At 36.1% G+C, this 27,197-nt stretch overlaps 2 protein-coding genes across 6 annotated transcripts; both read right to left on the bottom strand.

Moving 5' to 3' along the window:
* Positions 1-125: 125 nt before the first annotated feature.
* On the bottom strand, positions 126-23,032 carry LOC125856690 (12-oxophytodienoate reductase-like protein). Of its 5 annotated transcripts, none has more exons than XM_049536302.1 (5): positions 2,326-2,424; positions 2,100-2,240; positions 1,372-1,535; positions 993-1,103; positions 126-906 (listed from the first exon to the last, which is right to left on the bottom strand). In XM_049536302.1, the coding sequence occupies exons 1-5, from the start codon at positions 2,394-2,396 to the stop codon at positions 338-340; spliced, it is 1,056 nt and encodes a 351-aa protein (XP_049392259.1). In that variant the 5' UTR covers positions 2,397-2,424; the 3' UTR covers positions 126-337. The 5 variants fall into 5 exon arrangements, with proteins under 5 accessions (XP_049392259.1, XP_049392257.1, XP_049392260.1 ...); XM_049536303.1 differs by lacking the exons at positions 126-906; positions 993-1,103; positions 1,372-1,535; positions 2,100-2,240; positions 2,326-2,424 and adding exons at positions 17,556-18,316; positions 18,414-18,524; positions 18,807-18,970; positions 19,232-19,372; positions 21,049-21,316; XM_049536301.1 differs by lacking the exons at positions 126-906; positions 993-1,103; positions 1,372-1,535; positions 2,100-2,240; positions 2,326-2,424 and adding exons at positions 17,556-18,316; positions 18,414-18,524; positions 18,807-18,970; positions 19,232-19,372; positions 19,662-19,793.
* A 2,699-nt stretch (positions 23,033-25,731) lies between these two features.
* LOC125856729 (uncharacterized) lies at positions 25,732-26,425 on the bottom strand. The gene has a single exon (XM_049536353.1). It carries the CDS (start codon positions 26,347-26,349, stop codon positions 25,732-25,734), a length of 618 nt encoding a protein of 205 aa, XP_049392310.1. The 5' UTR covers positions 26,350-26,425.
* Between the last annotated feature and the right edge of the window lie 772 nt (positions 26,426-27,197).

The raw sequence follows: 27,197 nt of genomic DNA, 5'->3' as shown, positions 1-27,197 counted from the left end.
ATTAGGAAAATATGTAATGGATGAATAGGATCCCCACCTGATGTCTCGGGTTCAAACTCTGGATATATGAAAAAACTCGACACATGATGAATAAACAAAAAATAAATGCTAGACAATGATCAAGATTATAGGCAAATATTAGAGGTACATAGAAGTACACAACTAACTTCTTGAATAAATCATTACAATACCCCCTTTTTATCAACTAGAAGCAAACAACATTATTTTTCATCTACGTTGCTCGGACTGCACTAATTTTAGAGGATCCAATAGTCCCCTGTCGACATTTTTTAAGAGTCCGAGCAAAACATAGTTTTTCACAAAGATTATAACCAAATTAACAAGCAATTTCAAGAGACGGGTAATCAGTGTAACCAACAACAGGATCAGTCTTATAGAAAGTGCTCCTATCATGTTTGTTCAACGGTGCATTCGCTTCAAAACGTTTAGGCAAATCAAGATTTGCCAAAAACAAACGTCCAAATGAAACCAAATCAGCATAACTTTCAGTAATTGCTTCATCTCCATCAGTTTTATTGTATCCACCAGAAGCAATAAGTGTCCCTTCAAATGCACACCTTATTGATTTAAGGCAACGAGGTTCGTCCTTTGGCTCAAACACATGTAGATATAAAACTCCAAGCCTAGTGAGTTCACTAGCCAAATAAATCGATAGAAATTCTGGGTTTGAGTCTTTTTTCCCATACACTTCAGAAAATAGAGAGAGTTTTACACCAACTCTGTCTGCTCCAATTTCTTCCACAACTGCTCCTATAATTTCGAGAGCAAGTCTACAACGGTTCTCAATGCTTCCACCATATTCATCGGTTCTGTCGTTGACTTGATCATTCAAGAACTGATCGATTATGTAGCTGTTTGCAGAGTTGATCTCGACTCCATCAAATCCTTCATTTTGAGGAACAACAACATATTATCAAGTAAAAGTTGTGCAATGTGGTGAAGTTGTGTTAAATTAATGGATAAGTTATTACCAGCTTCAATGGCATTGCGGGCTGCAATTCTAAAATCGTTGACAATGAGAGGGAGTTCATTAGCTTTTAGTTGCTTTGGTGTTGGTTTGAAGTACTCACCATCGTCAGGTACTACACATCGTAAAGAACAAAATACAAGAGCATGCATTATTGTTATTCCATTAGTAAGATATATCAAAAGAATGGATCATGAACTTAACTCAATCACAAAAATAAGCTCAAGAACTGAAAATGGTTCAACATTAGCTCATTAAGACGGAACCATAAAAGCTAGCTAGCTCGAGAGACAAGGATTGCTTAAGTCCATATAAAGAGACTAGGCATAATTACCATCAGCGCAAACATGAGAATCTAGCTAGCATTATATTAAATACATTACCTGCTTTCCAAAACATTATGAAATTGCTGAGAGTTGAATTGGATAGTCGCCCTGGATGCCAAAGCTGACAAAAAAAGACACCGCCTTTGCCATGAACAGAGTCAACAATGGGCTTCCATGCCTCTGTTTGATCTTTAGTCCAAATTCCAGGCATATTTGGAGACCTTCAAATACAACAATAACTAAAAAAATAAATCTCATATATACTAACAGTTATGAATCATCATCAGTACGCAATTCAGGTCGATTAGAAGGTGTAAGACTAGCTACAATTGAATATTGAAAGTATGAAAAAACATATTGTAATGTATTTACCAGAAAATAGATGGTTATTGTAATACCCCAGATATTTTAACTTCAGAATATGCAGATTTCCAGAAAAATCTGCTTTTTTACGGACCACATCTACGAGCCGTAAAAGGAACCACGGACCGTAGATGAGGCTCATAGCTCAGGTTCAGAGTTAGTGAAATTCTTCCGACTTTTACTAATGGTGTTTACGGACCATGGACCGTAGATAGTGTCCGTAGAATGAATTCAGAGACAGTTGGCATTCAGCCAGATTTTTACGAGTTCTGTTGACGGGTCGTAGATTGACTCGTAGATCAAAGTACTGAGACTTGACTATTAGCCTGATTTACACGGACCATGTCTACACCCCGTAGATGGAACTACGGACCGTCAAATAATAGATATCATATAGTAAAAAGGAGAGAGAGAGATATTACCCATTGGAAATGTCAGAGGCACTAGTTGATTCAGAAATGATAAAGCCCCCCTTAGTAGCTCTTTGAGCATAATATTCAATAGCATGTGGCTGTGGAGTATTATTGTATGATCTGTTCCTTGTCATTGGAGGCATCACTACTCTGAACATAAAATACAATTTCTTAGTCACACAAAAACAAAGCACTTTCTAGTAACACAATTCACAAATTTACATTTACACAGTACCTATGAGAGAGCTCAAAACTTCCCATTTTGTAAGGAGTAAGGAGAGGAACTGGGCTGGACTTTGCTGCCATCTCAGTCTCAATGAACTTTTTTTTCTTGTTAGCTTCACTAAAAACCACTAGCAAATATCAAAATTTATACACAAGTTTGGTCAATATTTAAATGTCTACTCTCACTAAAATATTATGCTAACCACTAACAACTTGTATGAAAACTATTCAGAATAGGTGACCTAATTAAGAATATAAAAGTGCTTAATTAATTTTTAAGTGCCTTTTACCATTTCAAGTGGATGGAAAAATCAAGGGCATAACATATAAATATGTTCTTTAATTTGGCTTTAGCTGACATCTAAGTCCTCTAATTTTGGGTATGTACAAGTAGGCACTTAAAATTGTCTAAATTGAACAAGTAGACGCACTCGTCCTACGTGGCATATTATATGTAGAATGTCATGCGTAAGACACAAAATTGTCATGTAGGACACCACGTAAGACGAATATGGCTATTTGTTCTATTTTATAGAAGTTTGAGTGTCTACTTGTGCACACCCAAACTTGGAAGACATAGATGCAAGTTGAAGCCAAGTTGAAGGGCACATTTATGTTTGACATAATACATAAATGTGCCCTTTAACTTAGCCTCGTTTTACATATATGTCATTTAACTTTGGGTGTGCATAAGGAGACACTTAAATTTGTATAAAGTTGAACAAGTAGACACATGAGTCCTACGTGGCATAGGATGTCACATAGAAATCAAATTGTCATGTGGGATGCCATGTAAGACGCGTGTCATGTCTATTTATTCAACTTTATATAAGTTTAAGTGTCGAGTGCACACCCAAAGTTGGAGAACAAAAATATGAGTTGAGGCAAAGTTAAAGGACATATCTATGTATTATGCCTTTATGTTTTATGCCAAAAATCAAAGCTTAAAAAAGCGAAAGTGCTCTACCTACCTAGGGGTCTGCAAAAATCGAACCGACCAATATACCGGACCGATAAAAATGTTATTAATTGGTTTATTGCTATTGGTTATTGGGTTAACGGATTTTTAATGGTTTTATAAAAAAAATGTTAATGGATTATCGGTTAGGTTTAGACTTTTTAATATTGGGTTATTGGGTAAACCGATAACTCATTAAGACGGTAGTGATTTGCTACTTTACCCCTACATAAATATTAAAATCAATACCTTAGTGGTTATTACCTTTGATTTTTAGCCTTCAATTCACACTGTTTGCCTCGTTCTTTTATTTGTGTTAGACATGTATAGTTCTTTTCATGCTAGTTACTACTATTTTTATTTTATGTGCATTATGTGAAGTTACATTACCATCCCGTCGCGTTAAATTATTGGAGAAGTTATATATTTGTTTGATGAGCATTTTTTATTGGTTAAACCAAAAACTGAATCATTAAGGATCAAAAATCGAAATTTTTTTTTTTATTGATTTGGTTATTGGTTAGTATATTTAAAAATCGACAACCGATAAAACAAAATATATAGAACCGACCGATGCACACCACTATACCTACCCTCTCGATGTCTTGGAAGGTATAAAAGGGAACTCAACTTGAACTATGCATTCCAAGAAAAGTTTTTTTCCGACAACTTATATAGGAACTTTCCAACAGATCAGTTGTTGCTTCCACAGGCCACAATTCATCCTTGCAAGCACAAAATTCTTAGTTTTCCTCCTATCACACAGTTCGGTGTATTCTTATGGCTAAACTCGAGAGAGGTTATACCGACTCATTATTTCAGGTCAGAAGGATTAAGAAATAGCAATGTATGAGCTGAGTTCAATTCTTTATAATAAAAAAAAGACTTACAATTAAAAATATTGGCTGTCCAACAAAGCATGTGTCCCAAAATCCAAGCTAGTTATCTTGCAGATGAAATGTATAATGCAAGTTGAAACTTTAATAAGATAATTGGTCTTTGCCCACGCAATTTAACATGCATGAGGGGCGGCTGATCATATAAATTTAAGAAAGAAATTAAGATATTTAATCAATAAAACTATTCCATGAAACCACATTCATTGAAAAACATAGATGTTGGCTGGTCAAATGAGATGGGTGGGCTGATTGACATTTTCAATTCAAATTTTGAAAAATATTTGCTCATGTTCTCAAATATTTAAATTAATCATATGATATATATCATGTAATTATACAGATCAGCTTAAATTTGAACAAATCTGAAGTTTTACAATTTATTGAGGCTAATGTGTAGAAGACTTGATTCTATAGTTATACGGTGGGATGGACTAGAGGTCTCGGATTTGAGTTTTTGGTATGTGAATAATCTTGTAAGGGAGTAATCTCCCGATAATGAGCCTAATGCATCTCCAGATTAGTTGAAGCCCTAATTAGTGTTATCAAAAGCACGTTTTAAGCGCGCTTAAGTCCTGAAGCGAGGCTAGCGCTTCACCTCGCTTAATGTGCGCTTCAATGTCATCATCAAGGTTATAAGACATACTTTTCCTTGCTGACAAACCTCTTAGGTAGAGATGACACTAAGTAATTTATATTTTCACTTTATCGTGATTATTTTTTTATTTTTTTTCATTTATTTTTCATTCATGCTTATAAATTAGTTTTGGGTTAAACATATATATTTGTATTTTGTCAGCCTTTATACTTTTTTCTTCATTAAAACTCACACTTTATTTGCACTTTGGGCTTAAAGCCTCAACGAACCTTAGAGTTTCTTTGGGCTTTTTGCTTCTGATAACATTGGCTCCAATATGGATACCAAACACCGCATGAGAAATAGGAAAAATACATGACAATGGTCTAGAATATTAAGGGATGGCAATGGGCGGGGCGGGTTGAGCTTAACCTGCAAATTTTTTAACCCACCCCGCATAACTACCTTTTTCATTTTCAACTCACCTCACTCCGCCCCNCCCCCCCCCCCGCATAATTTTTTTAATATTTTCTTTTCCTAGTTGACTTTGATACTAAAAATAAAATTCATAAAAATAAATTATTTTTCATTAAGTTATATTAATTTAATAGATAATAACTTAAAACTGTTATAAATCCATTGAACTAATTAAGTGGATTGTCCATTGAGTTTATCCATAAACTTATACTTATCATCTATGTGTATTCCCTAGGTTCTATGAACCTTTTTGGATAAGAATGTATCTATTTATTATGACACTTAATATGGTGACTTTTGGAGTGATTTCTCAAGCTATAAATAAGGTTGTTCTTTCACCATTGTAAAGAGACATGAAGACATTTGAATAAGATGACCTCTACATTCTACTCCCCATACATATATCTTTTGTCTATATTGTTATTTGTAGTATACTACTTATATTTTACAACACGTTATCAGCACGAGACTCTAGTCAATTGAGATTGAGTTTTAGTTTTTCTTTAGCTCATGTTTTGGTTGATCTCGTTATCAGAATCAAGAAGGAAAAATGATAACTACTGGAATCAAGGTATAATATGCATAAAATCAGATATGTATTTTGTAGAATCTTTTTATGATTTAGAATATAATAGTGTTCGATCACTAACATTTACCAGGAACCAAAGGCATATACTACTACTGGTTGAATATGGCATGCTCCACAAAATTCCTTAAATAGAAGAAGGTAAAAAGTTTTAGTAGCATGAGTTTGCATATTATTTTGATTATTTTGAAATACTCAAAGGGTGAGTCATATTGTACCTTGGTCTATTATACGGTTGATTAATGGTAAGACGGTGGATTCAAGTCCCATCGCACCAAAAGGGCAAAACACAATGTTAAAGTCCAGATGCACCATAATGAAAAATGTTTGAGGGTAAGTGATGAGTCCACAAATTGGACTCATTTAGGGATTTATTTTAATAGAAATAGTGTCTTCAAATGCTTATTTATTCTAAATATCTGATGAAAACACTTAAGTTTCAGGTATTTGAAGTTTTAGTGGAAGCATGGACACTTAGGCGCAACAAGGAACAAAAAGGCTGAAAAGAACAGAGAAGCTAAATCTTGAGCATCACCAAGCACGCTTGGCGATTCGCCAAAGAGACGCACTCCGCCCTTTGTTCCAATATGCTGATCCCTAAAGGAGAGGATCAAGCCAGCGGAAAAGGGAGCAGTCGGCGCATCGCGAAGCAGTTCCGCGAAGCAGTACTATGTCTCCCAATGACACAGAGCACAACGATGTTGAAGGTTGATGCAAGATGGTGACGAACTACATCAAAGGGTGAATCGGCGATTTCGACTAACCTCGCCGAGCAATCTGCTATTTTCTGAAGTCTATAAATACTAAACTCTTTATTAATTTTTAGAGGAGAGTCGAACAATTATTATAATTCCCATATAAAATAGTACTTTTTGCTCTAAGTGGGAGGGTTTTGGAGACTTGAAGAAGAAGAGGGTTTCATCTTCTAGATTTGGAGCTAGGTCTCTTGGATTCTTCATTCTTGGCATGTAACAAGACTTAAATCTTCATACCCATTTGAATGAAAACTCATTTAGGTATAAATTTCTATCTCTTGATGTGTGGCTAAAAACCCCCATTCTTGGGGTGTAATTTAGCAAATATGTGTTGATATTATTGTTGGGTCTTTTTTGCTGATAAGTTATATGTATTTTAATGGTGATTTCACCTAGTGGTTGTGGTTTAATTTAATGGGTTTGTAGTTGCAAATACAAAACCACTCATGTGTTTTCGGCTTGCGCGAGAGAGAGGTCGCAAAACCAAGACCGCTAGACTGATGGCCTAAGGAGTGGGTCGACATGAGGTTCAGCCCGAAAGGGTGAGCCCTAGTCCCATATCCTAACACTCAGCTCGAGAGAGTGAGTGGGGGTAAGGTGTAGGCTGGCCTTCATGCGGCAAATGGGTGTCCGAGAGGAACCCATTTGAAACGGGGTAAGTTGCCCGCGAGGGAACTTATTTCCATCTAAAGCTTAGCCTAGTCACTATTAACTTACAAATTTCCTATCGAAAGCATGTACTCAACGATTTATATCAATTTATATTGCGGTCACACCCCAAGAACTTTTCCCCATACTTGATCTCCCCTTTAAATTTTGTTGTTTTTATTACACTTGTGACAAAACCCCCATTTGTTAATTGGCACTTTTGTGTCACCCCCTTGATTTACTGTGTTTTTAATCGTTAATATCTTTAGCTACAACTAGTTAGAACTAAATTTTATTTTTCTATAAATTCTCAAAACCACTCCTTTGGGACACGACCCCAACCCTTGGTTGGGTTACTATATTATCGATGATCGTAGACACTCGTACTGTAGGTTAGTGTTGTTGGTCACGATAAGCATCAAAATGGTGTCGTTGCCTGGGAGTGGTGTTATTTGAGAATTTTTAGATTAGTAGAATTCTTGTTCTTCTTAGTGGTAGTCTACTTACGTAATTTTTAGTTTTGTTTTATTTACTGTGTAAATATTTCAGAAAGCATGAGTGTTAATGGTAGCAACGGTAGCCAGGTAGGCCACCAAGACGACATCGGCAACCTCAAGGATGTCCAAGAGCCCAATATTAATGATCAGCATCTCATGGGAGGTGTTGGAGCTATCTGTCTACCTCTAGCAGAGGGCAATGCGATATTCCACATAACAATCACCATGTTGCAACTTTTGCAATTAAAGGGACTTTTCAGCGGATTAGTTCATGAGGACTCCCACGAGAATCTTCAAAACTTCGTAGATGTGTGTGGACTATTCTCGTTCCAAAACATCCCTCAGGAATCAGTTCAATTGAGGCTATTCCATTTTTCATTGATGGGTGAGGCATGCAAATGGCTGGCTAAGTTGCCACGTAACTCAATCACTTCGTGGGAGGAGTTGGTTACCACATTTAATATGCGTTTTTTCCCTCCCTCGAAGATGATGACTATTCGGGATAGCATCCAAAGCTTCAAGCGTCTGAATGGAGAACCTCTGCACGAAACTTGGCTCCAATTTAAAAAACTGGTGCTACAATGTCCAACCCATGGTCTACCTGATAATGTGCTCATTCAATACTTCTACCAGAGTCTAGACTCGGTAAACAAAGGTGTAGCTGACCAACTCTCGCCCGGAGGATTAATGCAGCAACCATCTGTAGTAGCAGCTCAACTTCTTGATGGCATGACAACCATCAACAAGGTGTGGTACACCTGCGAAGACCAGGTCTCACTGGTCACATTTCAGCTATCTAAGGAGTAGGTTGAAAAAGACAATAAGAGAGACCAAAACATGGCCAAGATCATGACGCAGCTTGACATTTTATCCAAAAATGTCATGAGGGCTGGTGCTCGTGGTATCAATGCTGTGGGAGTCGGGGGTGAGAATCCTGAGGAAATGAAGTTTGAAGCCATGTATGACGAAGAAGTAAATTCTCTAGCTAACTAAGGCGGGAGCTATCGTTCAAACTACCCAAGGTAGGGTGGTAACCAAGGATGGGTTAAAGATGACGGCTGGAAGGATCAAGATCGTGAATTGAGGGATCGTAATCCAAATTGGAAGGATGGGGAGAAGGATAGATATGTGCCTCCCCACGAGCGTCAGAAGCCAAAGGATTCAGAAAGTGGTAGGTCCGAGGATATGCTCTCGCGTATCCTAAACAAAGTTTAAAGGTCAGACAAAATGTTGAAAGGCATGAAAGAAGACGTGTCTACCCTTAGCTAGACTGTCACCTCTCATTCAGTTTCAACCAAGCAGTTAGAGACCCAAATGGGTCATATCTCGTCTCATCTCAATCTGAGACAACAAGGGGGTTTACCTAGTGATATTATGGCTACCCCAAGAATGAGGTTTGAAGTTGGACTTGCATCGTGCCACGAAGTTAACTAAGGTGTTGTTTGGGAGGCAACCCAAATCCCTTTATTGCTTTGTTTTATTTTGATAAAATAATGGTGTGTTTATGGCGCAGGTGAAAGCATGGAAGTTGAATGAGAAGCACAGATTGGCAAATGAAAGATCTATTTTGCGAAACGCCAAATGGTTCGGCGACCCCGACGCACTCCGTCGTTTGATCCAACCCAGTTTGGGTTTGGATCTGTAAAACTCGGCGAGACAAGTGAACACTCTGGGAATCGCCAAGAGGGTCGGTGATCGGAATTAATGTCACCGAATGAACAAAAACTGGACAGTCTTTCCGAAAAATGTGTAAAAAACTCAAACTTCATTCTCGTTCCGTCACTTTTTCACTTTCCCAAACTCACACATGCACTCTAGTTTTATTATTTCTTGCACTTTCGGAATATTTTAGTTAGTTGAATTGTGCACGGATTTGGATCGCATTGTTGCCTAGCACGTCAATACAATCTAATCCAGCACCAAAGGTTGGTAATCGAACCCTTTAGTTATTTTATAAAAAATTGTACTCATTTGCTTAATGATTGATAGTATAAAATCGATACTGAGTCTTTGAGTTACTGGGATTGTATGTATTATTGATTATGATTCAGTAGTTATCGCGTGATTTGAGGGACTCCCATTCAACTGTGCTTTGAGTTGGATTTTTACGTGGGGGTAAATCTGAAACTTCTATGGATCTTCATTGAAATTGTGTTATTTAAGCCTGAAATTGCATTATCTGGGTTGCAGGGTGAAATTTGAGAGAAATGGGTTGAAAATAAACACGTTTAGTTGTTCGGCGAAATGAACAAAACTCGCCGAATTGCTCGGCGTTTCGCTTAATGTCCTCATTTCGCCTTTGACTGGATGCTATAAGTATTGATTGATCTGGGGCTTTAGACGGTCAGTCTAAATCGCAAGTCGCACTCGACAACTCGCCGAACGAACCATTTGTTCACCTTTTGTCTCCGCCCTTATATCATTCGTATATCATTTTCAGCGAATAGCCTAGCTAGATAAGCACTTCGCCAACTAGTTTGGCGAAGCAATTTTGCACTTAGAACCCTTTTTTCTCCTATTTAAAATGACTGTCTAACTTGTATTAGAAGTCTTTGCCGAAATGACTAGACCAAAAGTCGCAAGGAGAAATGAACCACCCCGAAACTTAAGAGCACGCGAGTTTAAAGAAGATGAAAAAAAAGTAGAGCTAGCCAGACAAAGGAAATATACCAAGGAAGCTAGGACCAAAAGGAGGATTCCTATTGATCCCACCATTCCTCCGTGGAGATGCGGATTCTACACAGCCATAGATTCATTTTTGGCGGCTCATGACGTGGATAGAATGGGTGAGGCTAACATCGCTACAGAAACTATGGCAAATGAATACAATGCAAACCAGAATGGAAACACTTCGGGAGCTATTATTTTACATCAAGTTGATGCATCAAACACCAATGCACATGCAGATGAAGCGAATGCATAAACAGGATCCTCCTCCCCCCTTAACTCCCTCTCTGTTTTTCTTTGATTGACTTGTTGGATATTTTTGTTATTTGCATTTGAGGACAAATACCTTCTAATTGTGGTGGGGTGAGGCCCACACCTTTTGTGTTGATAGATATGTTGTGTGTTCATATTTGGGTTGTTTTGTTTTAAATTATGTTAAATACTGCTTTTCTGTGGATGCTTGAGTTTGAAGGCTTCTTTTATTTTTAATTATAAAATGATTTTGACCCCTTCTGAAAAATTTTGAATTTTTCTCACATTTTTTCCACCCCTCGTGAGTTGAATATGGCTGTTCTTTTGCAAAAATTGAGTCTCAATTTCGATGAATATCGATGATTTGAATAGTGCTCTCAATTGAACGAACATGAATGTACGGCTACAATGAGACCAAATGAAGTTGCATAGACAATATGTGAACTATTTGTATCGCGTTGTGATTAGTCATTTATCGAATTGATTCTTTTGTAATAACTGTTGCACACTAGCGAAAGTGTATGGTCATGTTTGACTTAAGTGTCGATGCCTTGTATGATGAGCTTACTTTGAACCTCGCATAAATAAACATAGAAGTTACCCCGTTAGTCTGATTGATTTAGTAAGGTGTGCTCTTGAAATGATCTTAGGCAACTTTTGAAGTGTGTGAGACAAATTTGACATATACCTCTTTTGTGGTCTACCCGTTAGCGTATGAAACTCTCTTGAACACCCTTTGAGCCTTACCTTTCTTTGGAAGAACCTTGATGAACCTTAGACTTTACTTGATCCACTACTTATAATCCTCTTGATTTGTGGTTTAGCGAATAGCCAACTTAGGCCAAAAGTCTAAGTTGGGGGTGTGGTGAAAAGGAAAAGAAGAAGTCAAGAAGTGCAAGAAAAGTCTCCTTTAACCCATGGTGTTGCATAATAATGGAACCCCTTCAAAAAAAAAAGGGTTGTGGAATAAAGTACAAGAGAAATCGGGTTTCCAAGCAATCAATGGAGGTGAATAAAAAGATGACTTAGAAGTACTAGAAAAAGAATTGACAGAGGAAAAGAAGGGAATGCCTTGAGAATACCACATCTCACGAGGAAAAAGTCACTGAGCCTAAATGACCATACATTTGCACTCATCCCCATTACAAGCCTTAGAAAGACCTTTTTGATCTTGAGTAAGCCAAACCGAAGATCAATCAAAAAATAAGGGCAAGCCTATGGGTGAAAACATGCATTGTGTTCCTCTTTTGAGTGTGAGCGTTGCATCTGATTCCTGATCTTGAATTGATTAACCTTTGTGTGTGAATATGGAATCATTATTTATGTGAGGGCATTTAGATACTTTTTGTTGAGTTTGAACTTGCACAAGTAGCAAGTATTGCGAGCATGAAAATCTTTGGTAATGGTGTGTCGCAACTTGAATCTTTGCGTACACAATTGATCCTTGCATAAGTAAATTGAGTCTTGTTGTGTGCATTCATGATTGAGGCTTGTGTAACACTGTTTGAGACACCCTTTTTGAACAGCTGAACTTGAGTTTGCTTGAGGACAAGCAAAAGTTTAAGTTAGGGTGTTGATTAGTACACAAATTGGACTCATTTAGGGCTTTATTTTAATAGAAATAGTAACCTCAAATTCTTATTTATTCTAAATATCTGATGAAAACACTTAGGTTTCAGGTATTTGAAGTTTTAGTGGAAGCATGGACACTGAGGCGCAAAAAGGAACAAAAAGGCAGAAAAAAATGAAGAAGTTGAAGCCTGAGCATTGCCAAGCACACTCGGCGATTCGCCGAAGGGACGCACTCCGCCCTTTGTTCCAGTATGATGAGCCCTGAAGGAAAGGATCAAGGCAGCAGAAAAAGGAGCAGTCGGCGCATCGCCGAGAAGTTCCGCGAAGTAGTACTATGCACAACGATGCTGAAGGTTGGTGCAAGACGGCGACGAACTACACCAAAGGGTGAATCGCCGAGTTAATCGGTGATTCCAACTAACTTTGCCGAGCAATCCGCCAGCACTATTTTCTGAAGTCTATACATACTAAACTCTTTATTAATTTTTAGAGGAGAGTCGAACAATTATTATAATTCCCATATAGAATAGTACTTTTTGCTCTAAGTGAGAGGGTTTTGGAGACTTGAAGAAGAAGAGGGTTTCATCTTCTAGATTTGGAGTTAGGTTTCTTGGATTCTTCATTCTTGGCCTGTAACAAGACTGAAATCCACATACCCATTTGAATGCAAACTCATTTAGGTATAAATTTCTATCTCTTGATATGTGGCTAAAAACCCCCCATTCTTGGGGTATGATTTAGCAAATATGTGTTGATCTTATTGTTGGGTCTTGTTTGTTGATAGGTTAGATGTATTTTAATGGTGATTTCACCTAGTTATTGTGGTTTAATTTAATGGGTTTGTAGTTGCAAATACAAAACCACTCGTGTTTTTGGCTTGCAAGAGAGAGAGGTCGCAAAATCAAGACCGCTAGACTGATGGCCTAAGGAGTGGGTCGACAAGAGGTTCAGCCCGAGAGGGTGAGCCCTAGTCCCATATCCTAACACTCAGCTCGAGAGAGTGAACGGGGTAAGGCGTAGGTTGGCCTTCATGCGGCAAATGGGTGTCCGAGAGAAACCATTTGAAACGGGGTAAGTTACCCGAGAGGGAACTTATTTCCATCTAAAGCTTAGCCTAGTCACTATTAACTTACAAATTTCCTATCGAAAGCATGTACTCAGCGATTAATATCAATTTATATTGCGGTCACACCCCAAGAACTTCTCCCCATACTTGATCTCCTCTTTAAATTTTGTTGTTTTTATTACACTTGTGACAAAACCCCCATTTGTTAATTGACACTTTTGTGTCACCCCCTTTGATTTACTATGTTTTTAATCGTTAATATCTTTAGCTACGACTAGTTAGAACTAAATTTTATTTTTCTATAAATTCTCAAAACCACTCCCTTGGGACACGACCCCAACCCTTGGTTGGGTTACTATATTATCGACGATCATAGACACTCGTACCATAGGTTAGTGTCGTTGGTCACGATAAGCATCAGTAGGACGATAGATTTATGTTTTATCATACCAAGAGGGTAAAACATCAATTTAAGTTTTGATGCACTATGATAATAAGGATTGGGTTCAAGTCCCATAGAATTATGGCCTAACACACCTTATATGGGTAATACATTGAGTTTGAGTCTCAATGCACCATATGATGATATAATGATGACTAAGACTTTGATAAGAAGTCATGAAATTTGTCCCATTGTATTTACTCCATTCACTGAAGCGAATGTGGTAGCAGTACATAATAAGTTTGAAATCCGCCCAGTTGCTCCATTCTATCATATGAATGTGGTAGCAATGAATAATAAGTCTGGAAGGAGGTTCCCTCCCAATAGATGTCAGGAGGGAGCAAGGCGTGATTGCTCTGTCATCCTTCGACCGTCCCCCTTTCCACCTCTAAGTAGTGGTGTTGGTGTGTCAAGACAAATGATTAAATGTATGAATAAGGGCATTGAGGTACATAATTAAATAGTCATCATTGTGGTAATTATAAAAGGAAGAACATTATGGGTTTCTCTAAATAATCCTTCAAAATGTGGAGGTAATTTTTATCATCATAATGGTATGAAAGGTCATTGGACCCGTGGTCGTTGTGCGGCCTAATAAATAAAAATCCTCCATCAAAAAAAATAAAAATAAAGTGGTGGTAAATTTTACCTTTCAAAGTGATGTTGAGGTGGATCATGCAAAGGCATGACAATGTATTTATAACGCAAATTTATGAAGCACATATAAATGATTAGTTCATTCCTTGAAGAGAATATAACTTGTGATAAGCATCGTGAATGCTCGATCATTCTGAAAGAGAATGGATCAACATGTGATAAATCATTATGGGTTGGATATATCCACCACTCAAATCTATGAGAGGTTTGAGAATAATGATATATGTCACAACTCATCTCTACGGGAGGTTTGAGAAAATAAAGATCCGTTGGCATGACCGGTTGGCCATTCCGATTAAATGTGATGCAAAAGTAATTGAGAATTCGTGTGGTTTATATGATGAAGAAATAGAAGATCTTTCAAGAATTTTCTTGTGTTGCTTGTTTTCATGATAAAATGATCATTGCATCATTGTACCAGCTAAGGTTGAGATTGTGCTCCCTGAGATTTTTGGAACATATAAAAAGGTAAATATGGGCCCATTCACCTGTCATGTGGACCGTTTGCAACTATATGATAGTTGCATTTATGGGATAGTTACATGTGCTTTGTTGTCAACTTACAAATTGGTTTTTGAAAGGTTGTTTGCTCGAATTGTTAAATTAAGAACACAATTCCAAACTATGAAATTATGTTGATAATTCTGGTTGGTTTAGCAGAAATTGTATGCCTCCAATTATAGCTAAACCATGGGTATGAGAACAAAACTCCCAAATAAGATTTAATATGAGATGAGTTTATTTAACATGTAGCAACACACATATGCATCAAACCAACAAGGTATCCCCATCATAATTGGTTCAAGGTCAGAAATTAAATAATTTTCATCTAAAGTTTGAATGTGCGGTATCTGATTTAATTGCTCAACCACGCAGAAGATGGATCTCAAAATGAGGTTGGGGTGAATGTTAGTTTTTCTAACATTAGAGGGAGAGATGATTGACAGCTGAAAATTATGAGATGAATTATCTAGATCCTCGTTTTTTTTTTAAATGTGAACTTGAAGTTCAAGAGATAATTCATTTGCATAATGTTGCAAATTAATTGCTAGATGAATTTGCTGGCCCTATGTTATAATTCAGCTGCAAATGCTCCAATGAGAAGTCCTTAAAGGACAGAATCTATGGTACGTTTGAAGCGTGATAGACCAATCGATTCCATATGAAAAACTTCTTAAGGAAGAAGATGAGAAAATGATCAAGATGGTCATGATAATAAGGCAAGTACTTTAAAAGTAGTACGATGACATAACATTTCATAAAACCTTGGCAAAGGTCCAGGTACCTGAAATGATGAAATATGAAGAGATCTCGATAAATTATATTGTATTGGAATCGAGTTAAAAGACTATTGATGGTATCTTTGATATGAAGTAGCGTTCAATGCTACAGATGATGACGAGGATCTTGAGTTCAAATCTGTCATATAATGTGGACAGAGACATGATTGGCCAAATGTAATGCACAATTCAAGTATATTATGTTTCACTTTGAAAAGTGATGTTTTGGACTTATAGTTCATGGATCAAGATATAATCTCAGTGAGGTACAAATAAATTATTGTGCGAAAGTATAACTGTAAGATATAAAGTACGGCTTGTGCCTTGGGGCATAAAGGGATTCGTAAAAGTCCTAACATTATTAAATGGAGATATATTATCCTGTGATGGATGCAATGAAGTTTGTTTTAGTCTGAAAATAGATGAAATACTTGAATATGTGTAATGAATGTTTTTCATGTCTAGCTAGACGATGAATGTTATATGAAAATCCATGAAAAAATTAAAGCAATTACATTGAGTACCCTAATGGTTGTGAGATTGCGTAACATAAAGAAAGATTAATTCTGATCTCATGAAAATGATTGAAAATAATCATGTATTAGTGCAATAGGTGCACATACAGATTATTGATTATGCAGATGCCGGAAACTATGTGATTTTTCTTTAAAAAGAGATATCCATGTATGAAGATAATGATGCATGCATAGCTCGATTGAAGGAATGATACATCAAAGCAGACTAGACAAAGTACATTTCACCAAAGTTCTTCTTAACACATGATCTTCAACAAAATGGTGAGATAGAAGTTCAAAAGATTTGTACAAGTGATAATCTTAAAGATTTATTCACTAAGGCATTGCCAACATCAACATTTGAGAAGTTGAGATATAAGATTGGAATGCATCATCTCCGAGATATCTAGTAAAACTTTCAACGGGGGAGTGAAATACACGTTGTACTCTTTTCCTTAACCATGATTTTGTCCCAATTGGATTTTTCTAGTAAGCTTTTAATGAGGCAGCACTCAAAGCGTATTATGAGATGTGTGTACTTTTTTTCCTTCACTAGGCTTTTTCCCACTGGATTTTTCCTAGTAAGGTTTAAATGAGACACATTATCTATGGACATCCAAGGGGTAGTGTTATAAATCCATTGAACTAAGTGGATTGTTCATTGAGTTTGTCTATAAACTTATATTTATCATCTATGTGTATTCCCTAGGTTCTATGAACCTTTTTGGATAAGAATGTATTTATTTATTATGACACTTAATAAGGTGACTTTTGGAGTGATTTCTCAACCTATAAATAGGGTTGTTCTCTCACCATTGTAAAGAGACATAGAGAGACATGAAGACATTTGAATAAAATAATCTCTACATTCTACTCCCCATATATCTTTTGTCTATATTATTATTTGTAGTATATTACTTATATTTTACAACAAAAACTTTATTTTTTAGAGGTCAATTGGGAAACATGTAAGAAATTGTATTATTGTTTATTTAACCATTTTCATTTACTATCTTGAATATTTTAGTAGCTTTAAAGAAATTATCTTAATAAATAAGGTTCTATCACTCTTATAACATGTAAAAAATTAAAAGTAAGTTTGAATCCACATAAAATTACATATACCCACAACCCACCCCACCCTACATTTATTTTTTTTTAAAACTCACTTCAACCCACCCCGCATAACCTTAAATCTATCCCGTCTCGCCCCGCATAGCCTTAAACCCACCCCGCCCCACCCCATTGCTTCCCTAAGAATATAGGTAGATATGAGTGGGCATAATCTGGCTCATTTAACTTTCATAATTTGACACACTCCAACATCCAGGAAGTTTACTAATAAATCATCATTTATCTTACCAAACTACAAGATAAAAGTTATGTTATTTGCACTCTTCAAAAATGTTGTCGAACTCGTGTATATTTTTTAAGGCACATTTTTAAAGGTCCAAGGAAGCAACCTAGGATAAAAGTACACAACCTCTTGCATACATCATACAAAGTAAGTTTCCTATTATTGAGAAAACAACAGCCCCTTTATCAACTAGAAGCAAGCTCTTTTATTTTTCACCAAGATATAATAACCTAACAAGCAATTTCAAGTGATGGATAATCAGTGTAGCCCAGAACTGGATCAGTCCTATAGAAAGTGCTCCTATCATGCTTGTTTAATGGTGCATTCACTTCGAAACGTTTAGGCAAATCAGGATTTGCCAAAAACAAACGTCCAAATGACACCAAATCAGCACAACTTTCAGTAATTGCTTCATCTCCCTCAGTTTTATTGTATCCACCTGAAGCAATAAGTGTCCCTTCAAATGCATTCCTAATTGATTTTAGGCAACGAGGTTCGTCCCTTGGCTCAAACACATGTAGATATAAAATTCCGAGCTTAGTGAGTTCACTAGCCAAATAAGTCAACAGAGCTTCTAGGTTCGAGTCTTTTCTCCTGAACACTTTGGAAAACAGAGATAGTTTTACGCCAACTCTGTCTGGTCCGATTTCTTCCACAACTGCTCCTATAATTTCAAGAGCAAGTCTACAACGGTTCTCAATGTTTCCATCATATGCATCGGTCCTATCGTTGACTTGATCGTTCAAGAATTGATCGATTATGTAGCTATTTGCAGCGTTGATCTCTACTCCATCAAATCCTTCAATTAGGAATGATAACATGTTGATCAAGTGACCATTTATCAAGTAAAAGTTGTGCAATGTCCTAAAGTTGTGTTAAAATAATGGATAAGTTACCAGCTTCAATGGCATTGTGGGCGGCATTTCTAAAATCGTTGACAATGAGAAGGAGTTCATTAGCTTTTAGTTGCTTTGGTGTTGGTCTGAAGTACTCACCATCGTCAGGTACTACACATCGTAAAGAACAAAATACAAGAGCATTCATTATTGTTATTCCATTCGTAACATATATCAAAGAATGGATCTTGAACATAACTCAATCGCAAAAATAAGCTCAAGAAAAGAAAATTGTCGACCATTAGCTCAGAAAGGCAGAACAATAAGCTAGCTAGCTCGAGAGACCAGGATTGCCTAAGTCCATATAAAGAGGCTAGGCCAAATTACCCTCAGCAAACGTGAGAATCTAGCTAGCAATATATCAAATCCAAGTTAATTTAATGAATTTATTACCTGCATTCCAAGCTATAAGGAAATTGTTGAGACTTGAATCAGATAGTCGCCCTGGATGCCAAAGCTGACAAAAAAAGACACCACCTTTGCCATGAACAGAGTCAACAATAGGCTTCCATGCCTCTGCTTGATCTTCAGTCCAAATTCCAGGCATATTTGGGGACCTTCAAATACAACAATAATTAAAATCTCAATCTCAATGTACATAGTTAGGATCGGCTTTATGAATTATAAGGTACGTACATCTTTTCGTCTGAACACATTCTATTTCAAAATTCAAGAATTTGGAGTTCTCTAACACTCTATGTTGTGCATGATATTTAGTGGCTTACAAATTTCTACAAACGGCATCAGTAATAAAAATATTTAAGATATAAGTTTTTCATAAACAGAAAAACATATACACAGAAATTAAAACTCTTTACCCATTGGAGATGTCCGAAGCACTAGTTGATTCAGAAATGAGAAAGCCCCCCTTAGTGGTTCTTTGAGCATAATATTCAATAGCATGTGGCTGTGGAGTATTATTGTATGATCTGTTCCTTGTCATTGGTGGCATCACTACTCTGCATATCACAACATAATACAATAGATGTTTCAGTTTCTCAATCATGCAAAAGGAAAAGGTGCACGACAAACCAAGAAGTATTTGTATGTAAACTGGAATTCACACAATTACCACCACAGAATGTGGTGAGATGGATGGAATCCCTTCACCATTAACTAGAGGTCTCAGGTTTGAGGGAGATCCTAATCCTTCCCCCTTTAATGGCCCCCACATGGCACCAATACTAAATTAGTCTAGCTAGTGGGTTCCTAATACCAAATGGTTATAAAACAAAAACTAAACAGTACCTATGAGAGAGCTCAAAACTCCCCATTTTGTAAGGAGTAAGGAGAGGAACTGAGGTGGAGTTTGATGCCATCTCTGAATGATCTTCTCTTTTCTTATTTGCTTCAGAAAACTAGCTACTATGTATCCAAATTTATAGACAAGTTATGCCAATTTTTAAATAGGTATTCTCACTAATAATTATGCTAACTTGAAGGGGCAGCCAACTTTATAGTTTATACTACTATTTATAATAGCATTTTTAGTATATCGTGACTTCTACAACTTGGATTTAAAAATGACTTTGTATGACAACTCGGTAACACTGCTGAATAGTTCAAGAATTGGGTCAAATAAAGCATCCCTATTGCAAAATCCAACTCATCCACTAATGTTTTCTTTTCTTTTTTTAGTGAATATTAATAAATAAGTTTTGGCTTATCCAAAGGAGGTACAAAAGCATGTGTTCCAAAGTCCAAGCTAGTAAAATAATAATCACACAGATAATGATAGATGAAATATTAATGCAAGTTGAAACTAAATATTGTTGGTGTTTTTTAAAAATGGGCAACAAAAAGTACTGTTTGAAAAATCTCTTAATGGATTGAAATGGTTTTCAATATTCTTTTTAAGCATTGAGGGCTTTAAATAGCCAACATAAAATACATAATTTGCATAATTTGAAATTTAAAACAAACTAAATATCTCAACAATTCTAACAACCTAACTAGAATTCAAAATTCAAATTCATCTTAAACTAAACAACTTATTTTGCTAAAAACTACTGCAGTAACTTAAAGCAAACTTCAACAAATATATATTTCTTTTATTGATTTATTCTAATCTGTGTGGAGAAAAAAAATCCATATTAATGCATGAGGGGCGACTGATTACAAAGTTGAAAGATTTGCCAGTATATAATTGACTTAAGATGAAGAGAAATCTTAAGCAAGCAAAGTGTCTCCATCATCACTAATTCTTAATTTGTCGTCTCCTCGGAGGGAAGATACATATTATATTGCCAAAAACAAAACACCAACAAGTAGTTATTTGAATGTCATCAAGAAGAGCAAATCTAAAACGAATTAACTTGAGATTTGACCTTGGTTCCTTGAATGAAGGAGGGTTTACTGTGCTTACTAGTAGGTATAATTAAACTCAAGAGACGTTATCTCAGAAAAAGGCCTTATCTTACCGCTAGAACCTTTTCACGAGTGAGCCCGGGCATGAGCTTACCTTGTAAAAACAAAAAAATGGGGTACCAGCATACCGTATAGGGAATCATATAATCAAAATAACATTTATAAACGACAGTATTAGGAGAAGAACACTAGTAGTGATATTCATGACTTGAACAGGAAAAGAAGAGGAGGGAACAAAAACTTAGTAGATAATAGGACAATTTTCTACCTCTGAAGAATCATCTACTGGTGGACAGCCAGTCCTTTTCATTTTCATATGAAGGTTTCCAAGTAATGAGTGAATAACCTCAGTTTCATAATGAGATGTATCACCAACTAAAAATACATGAACTCTGTTCTCAACAGCTATCCAGCTACAACCTGGTTGCTTCTTCAATCCTATGTCCTTCATTTGTGTCCTCAGCTTTGCAGCTTCTTTCCACTTTCCTTTTGAAGCACACAATTTTGACAACGACAAATAGGTTCCCGGACTTTTAGCTTCGATCCCTAATAGTTTAATTGCAGCCAATTTTCCTGTTTCTGAATCTCCATGAAGATTACAACCCGAAAGAAGAGCTCCCCAAATGAACGCTGATTCTGTTCTTGGAAGCCGTTCAATAACATCCAAGGCCTCTTTGAGTCTTCCAGCTCGACCGCAGAGATCTACAAGGCATGTATAATGGTCCTCTCTCAATTTTATGGAATCGTCTCTACAAAGCTCATCGAAGTACTTTAACCCTTCCTCCACCAAACCTGAGTGGCTGCAGGCAGCAAGCAATCCCACGTAAGTCACATCGTTTGGTTTGAACCCCAGTTGCAGCATTTCTTTGAAGAGATTGATTGCATCTCTTCCAAAACCATGGTGAGTATATGCTGCAATCATAACATTCCAAGAGATCAGATCTCTCTGGCCTCTCAAGCCATCATCAAATATTTTCCTTGCAGTTGCTACATCTCCACATTTTGAATACATGTTTATAAGTGCTGATATGACAACTTCATTCTTCTGATATATTGTTTTGTTAATTACTTGGTGAATTTGCATTCCCTCACTAAGACCGGCTAAGTCACTGCAAGCACCCAAAACACTCACAAAAGTTCCTTCATTTGGTTTCACCCAAACATCCATTTGCATGTCACAGAAATTTCTTAGTGCTTCTTCACTTCTCCTCTCTAGCATGTAGCCATTAATCATTGTTGACCAAGAAACCACGTCTCTCTGACTCATTTTATCAAACAATATTCTAGCTCTGCCGAGTTCCCCATTTTGAATGAATCCCATGATCATTGTATTCCACGAAGACACGATCTTTTCTGGCATCATCTCAAACAGTTCAAATGCTTCGTCAAGTCTCGAGTTTTGTGTATACCCAGTAATCATTGCATTCCAAGAAACCACATTGCGTTCAGGAGTCCTATCGAAAAGTGTTCTAGCCTCGTCGACTCTCCCATTTCTTGACAAGCCTGCTATCATTGTAGTCCAAGACACCACATTCTTCTCAGGCATCTGATCAAAAAGCACTCTTGCCTCGTTGATTCGCCCATTCCGAGCCAATCCTGCTATAACCATGTTCCAAGAAACCACATTCCTCTCCCGCATCTTCCAGAACAATTCCAAACCCTTATCAATTCTACCATTTCTTGCATACCCATCAATTAAACTATTCCATGAAACCACATTCTTCTCAGGCATTTCATTGAAAAGCATCTCAGCCTCAAGAATCCGATTCGTCCTCGCATAGGCAGCAAGCATAGCTGTCCAAGTTACAACGTCTCTCTTTGTATCAGTCCTGTCAAACAATTCCCTTGCTTTATCAATCTTCCCACATCTTATATAACCCGAAATCATCGCTGTCCATGACACCACATCTGGTTCAGACATTTTATCAAACAGCTTCCTTGCTTCATCAACCTGACCCTCTTTGCTTAGCTTGGAAATAATCCTATTTGACCTGGAAACATCTTGGTTACATGTGTAGTCTATTCTGGGAAGTAAAGAATAATGCTTTATGGGTTGATTGATAAAGTGAAGTTTAGTTTGAAGCTTAAAAACTGATTTGCAGAATTTGAAAAAATGTCTGAGCTTTACTGGAGCAAGAAACAGCTTCAACATCTCAAGCCTTGGCACATTGGAGACTATTAGATCAATTGGCAAATACAAAATATAACCTAGCTCTAGAAATCTCGAGTTCAAGGCCTAGGTACAAATTTCGAAATATTTTGGCACAAATTCAAATTTAATGGTGACAACAAGTGAGGCTAGTTTGCTTTCATAAAATCCAACATTAGTAATGATGTGGTTGGTTACCTTTTATTTATACTTGCATAAAGAGAAAGACAAAAAGCCAACATCGAAATTATTTCCGATTTTAAAAAAGACATATTAACTTTACAACCGTCCTATAATTTCACTAAACAATTTTGAACATATATTATTATATTATTTTTCCATCGGCCTCAAATCTTAAGAAGCAAATGTGTTGACACACCAATCATTACATGACACGTGTTAATTTAATTAAAAATGTATTTTTTTCTTTATTTCTCTTTCTTACTTTTTGACTTATTTTAATTTTGATTTCATCTTAAATTCTTGAGTTTTGGGCTAAATCATCTCTTAACTATGACTAAGACTTAAGTTACATCCTTGTACTATAATAGTTAACAAGAAACATCCTTTTAGTATTTAAAATATAACAAAATTCATTCTTTTGTCTATTCCAGTTAAAAAAACTAACGTTTCTTTTCCTAAAAGTTATTTCTCTCTCCCATCAGCAGAATCAAAGAAATTCAATTTTTTCTGAACTTCACAAAATAATCAAGATCAAAAACAAATTTCTCTTCAACAAGAGTTGAAAACATGGCATAGGGCTATACACAAACAAGGTAAAGGAATAAAAATCTTTGAAAATTTCTAATATTTTTTATTCGAAAAATATTTGCAATTTTAATTTCTTATTTCAGGTTAGAAGAGGTACATCTCAAGCCAGCCAACAACGTCAGAGCTTTCCATTTTCTCTATGAAGTTGCAACATTGAAGAAAATACATTTTTTGCTTTGGATCTTTTTTTTGGATATTTGATGTATCAAACTAATGATATGTCACTAGTTTTTGTTGTTCATTTGTTATATTCTTGTGCATGGAACTAATGAAAAATGTTTTAGCTTTATGGTGATTTAATGACACCAGACTTTGCTGTTTTTTGCTTATTTTATGGTGTCTTTGTTGTTACATTAACTTCATGTTTTACTAAAACCATGAGTTTTTTTTCTTCTTTTCAGTTTTCCACTGTTTTGATTATTTTTTTTGGGCAATTTTTTATTGTTTTGCTGCTGGTTTACCCAGTATTTTTGTTGTTTTTCTACAATTTTGCAGGTTTATGTTTTTTCTTACTATTTTGTTTCTTTTTTTTTTTTGCTTGTTTTGTGGTTATTTGGTAGTTTGAAGTGCTCAAGATGTGAAGAAGAACATACATAATGAAGTTAATACAAGAAGTTCAAGTAAGTTTAACATAACATAAAACAACTACTTCCACTTATGTTCACTTTGCAACTTCCAATTTCGTTGATCTTATTTAATTATGGATAGTTCTTCGCCAATTGCTTGGGATGTACCTCTTCGAATCAACATTGTTCTGGTTAGTTGTTATGTTGCAACCCGCAATATCTAGTGTTTTTAAGAATGAAGATGGTTTAGTTTGAGAAATAGAAAATTGCAAATATTTTTCGAATCAGAAAAACTAAAAAATTTCAATGATTTTTTATTCCTTTACCTTGTTTGTGTATTGCCCTCTGCCCTGTTTTCAACTCTTGTTAAAAAGAAAAATTGTTTTTGATCTTGATTATTTGTGAAGTTCAGAAAAAATTTAGTTTCCTTCTTGGTTTTGCTAAATATGGAAGACGATGGGACAGATATGAGATGGGCAAAATAGGGAGATGGGAGAGAGAAATAACTTTTAGGAAAAGAAACGTTAATTTTTTAACTGGAATAGACAGAAGAATGAATTTTGTTATATTTTAAATACTAAAAGGATGTTTCTTGTTAACTATTATAGTACAAGGATGTAACCTAAGTCTTAGTCATAGTTAAGGGATTTTTTTTTTTTTTTTTAGTTTCAAAAAATATGGGCATTATTAAATATGGGACTATAGAAACACATTTAGTCATCAAAAGAGAGGATTTGATTGAGTATCGAGGAGTTCAGGCCAAAATACCATATGAAAGTTGATGGCAGTGGCGGAGGCAGCATGTAATGAGGGGGGTCATCCGACCCCCCTCGGCGAAAAATATTACTATTTATACATGGTTAAAATTATTTTTTAGATATGTTTAATAGATGTCGAACCCCCTTCCACTAGTTCGTGTGTTTACTTTTCAGATTTTGAACCCCCTTGTTAAATTTTCTGGCTCCGCCACTGGTTGATGGATTTGTTTTTCATCATTCTTGAAGAGGTGCATATCTTGTCTGGATCTTCGATGGCCTTGTCCATTCTTCTTTTTCTCGAAGAGGGTTGAGTCTTCGCCATCTTGAGATTCGTGCAGTTGGTGGAAGGACCAAGGCAACATAGAATAACCAAGAACTCGATATCAAACCAAATACTCCCTCCGTCCCTTTTTAGTTGTCCACTTTAGAAATGGCACACAGATTAAGGCAACAATGATTAGCACAGTGAAGTTACAATTTTACCCTTATGACAACTTTTCACTTCAAAATTACAACCATTTCTTTGAATTCAAGTGAAATAAATTGGAGAGAAACAACATACACTTTTACAATTTTCAAGAAGTGTAAATAAGGGTATAATAGGAAAAAATTTGTTGTCCTTTCTTGATTTGTCAAAATGGACAACTAAATAGGGACAACTAAAAAAGGAAATATGGACAACTAAATAGGGACGGAGGGAGTACTTATTATTCCATAACAACTTTTGCTCCAACGGCTTTCATCTTGTCAATTATTTGTTCCGCTTCTTCCTTTGATACTCTCTTCTTGAAAATAGCAGGAGTCTTCTCAACTAAGTCCTTCGCTTCCTTGAGTCCCAAATCAGTAGAACTGCGGACCTCTTTGATTATCTTTATCTTTTGAGCTGACTCGTATGTCTCCAGTTTAAGTTCAAAAACAGTTTTCTCCGGTTTCTTTTCCTCCTTAGCTGCTTCTGGTCCCTTCATAGCTGCTGCCAATCCAGCAGCCCCTACCTTCATAACTCCAACCGTTGGTTGCTCTATCATGCAGAACCTCTTCATAATAATCGAAGACACTTCTGTAACTTCGACCAGGGTAAGTCCTGATACTTCATCAACGAGCCTCCATACCCTTTCTGATGGAGGACTACGATGCTCAGTAGGATCAAAAGTCACAGGATCATAATCTGCTGGAAGCTTTCTCTGGTTAATCTCTACTTGCTGAGAGAAGTGTCGAGTAAAAATAGTTGAGTTAACAAAATAGGAGTCAGCCACATTGGATCGAACAGATTGTTTGAAGAGTACAGCAGGCAAATGCTGCCTCAGTCGCGAAATCATCAAACTCATTTCTGAATTCTAGTAACCATCTACTGATCCCTCTGAAAGATCAATCAACAACCTGAGTACGGCGAGGACCACGGCGAGCGGCATAGTTAAGGGATGAATTTAGCCCAAAACTCTAAATTCTACTTCATCATTCACCCCCACTTTGAAGTGATTCATCCCTCAATTTTCTTTCTTTTTCTTCACCTCCCACCTCACCCCGCGTCAAGTTGTACATCTCTCCCATTTTTTTTCTTTTCTTTTTCTTCTTCTTCTCCAGTCAAATTAATTATTTCAGTGAATTTTTTTATTTAAAAAAATCCATATAATTTTCTAGACTTTATTGAATTATTGATAACAAAACTAATTATTTTTCAAAGAAATATTAAAATATTGAAGATATCATCAATTACTCCTTTTCATATAACTTCAAAATTAGAAATTATAATTTTAATAGAATCAATGAATTCCCCAAAATTTGAAAGAACTTAATTGAAATCGGATAAAAAAAAACTATATGATACTTCCTAATCATCTTGAAATCTAATGGGTTTATCAAATTGTTCGAAATGTAAGAAAATATTAAGATAAAGTTTTAAAATTAAAGAGAGTAAAACTAATAGTAGTAATAAAAAAAAAAAGGGAAGTTGTGATAAAAATGGTGACATTGAAAATGAGAAGCTTCAATGGAGATGACAATAATTTTTTGAAGAAGAAGAGAGAGGGAAAAAAAATTGTATTAGTTATTTTAGGTTGCACACTCTCTTTGAGAGAGTGCACACACTCTCTATGTGAGGTGGACAAAAAATGATGTAATAAAATCAGTTCAAGATTGTTTAATGAAGTAATAAAACGCTCGCATAGTTAAGGTG

This window comes from Solanum stenotomum, chromosome 2, assembly GCF_019186545.1.
Source record: "Solanum stenotomum isolate F172 chromosome 2, ASM1918654v1, whole genome shotgun sequence".
NCBI classification, from domain to species: domain Eukaryota; kingdom Viridiplantae; phylum Streptophyta; class Magnoliopsida; order Solanales; family Solanaceae; genus Solanum; species Solanum stenotomum.
The sequence above is the reverse complement of the archived record's forward strand: the minus strand, read 5'-3'. Positions and strand labels throughout refer to the sequence as shown.

Bases quoted from the DNA above. Each gene is read 5' to 3' on its own strand.
- LOC125856690 (XM_049536300.1), bottom strand. From the start codon at position 22,932: ATGTTGAAGCTGTTTCTTGCTCCAGTAAAGCTCAGACATTTTTTCAAA. The intron at 2,241-21,048 runs GTAGAAAATTGT...TTTTATGTTCAG, and splicing joins CAGTAGATGATTCTTCAGAG to AGTAGTGATGCCTCCAATGA.
- LOC125856729 (XM_049536353.1), bottom strand. From the start codon at position 26,349: ATGAGTTTGATGATTTCGCGACTGAGGCAGCATTTGCCTGCTGTACTC.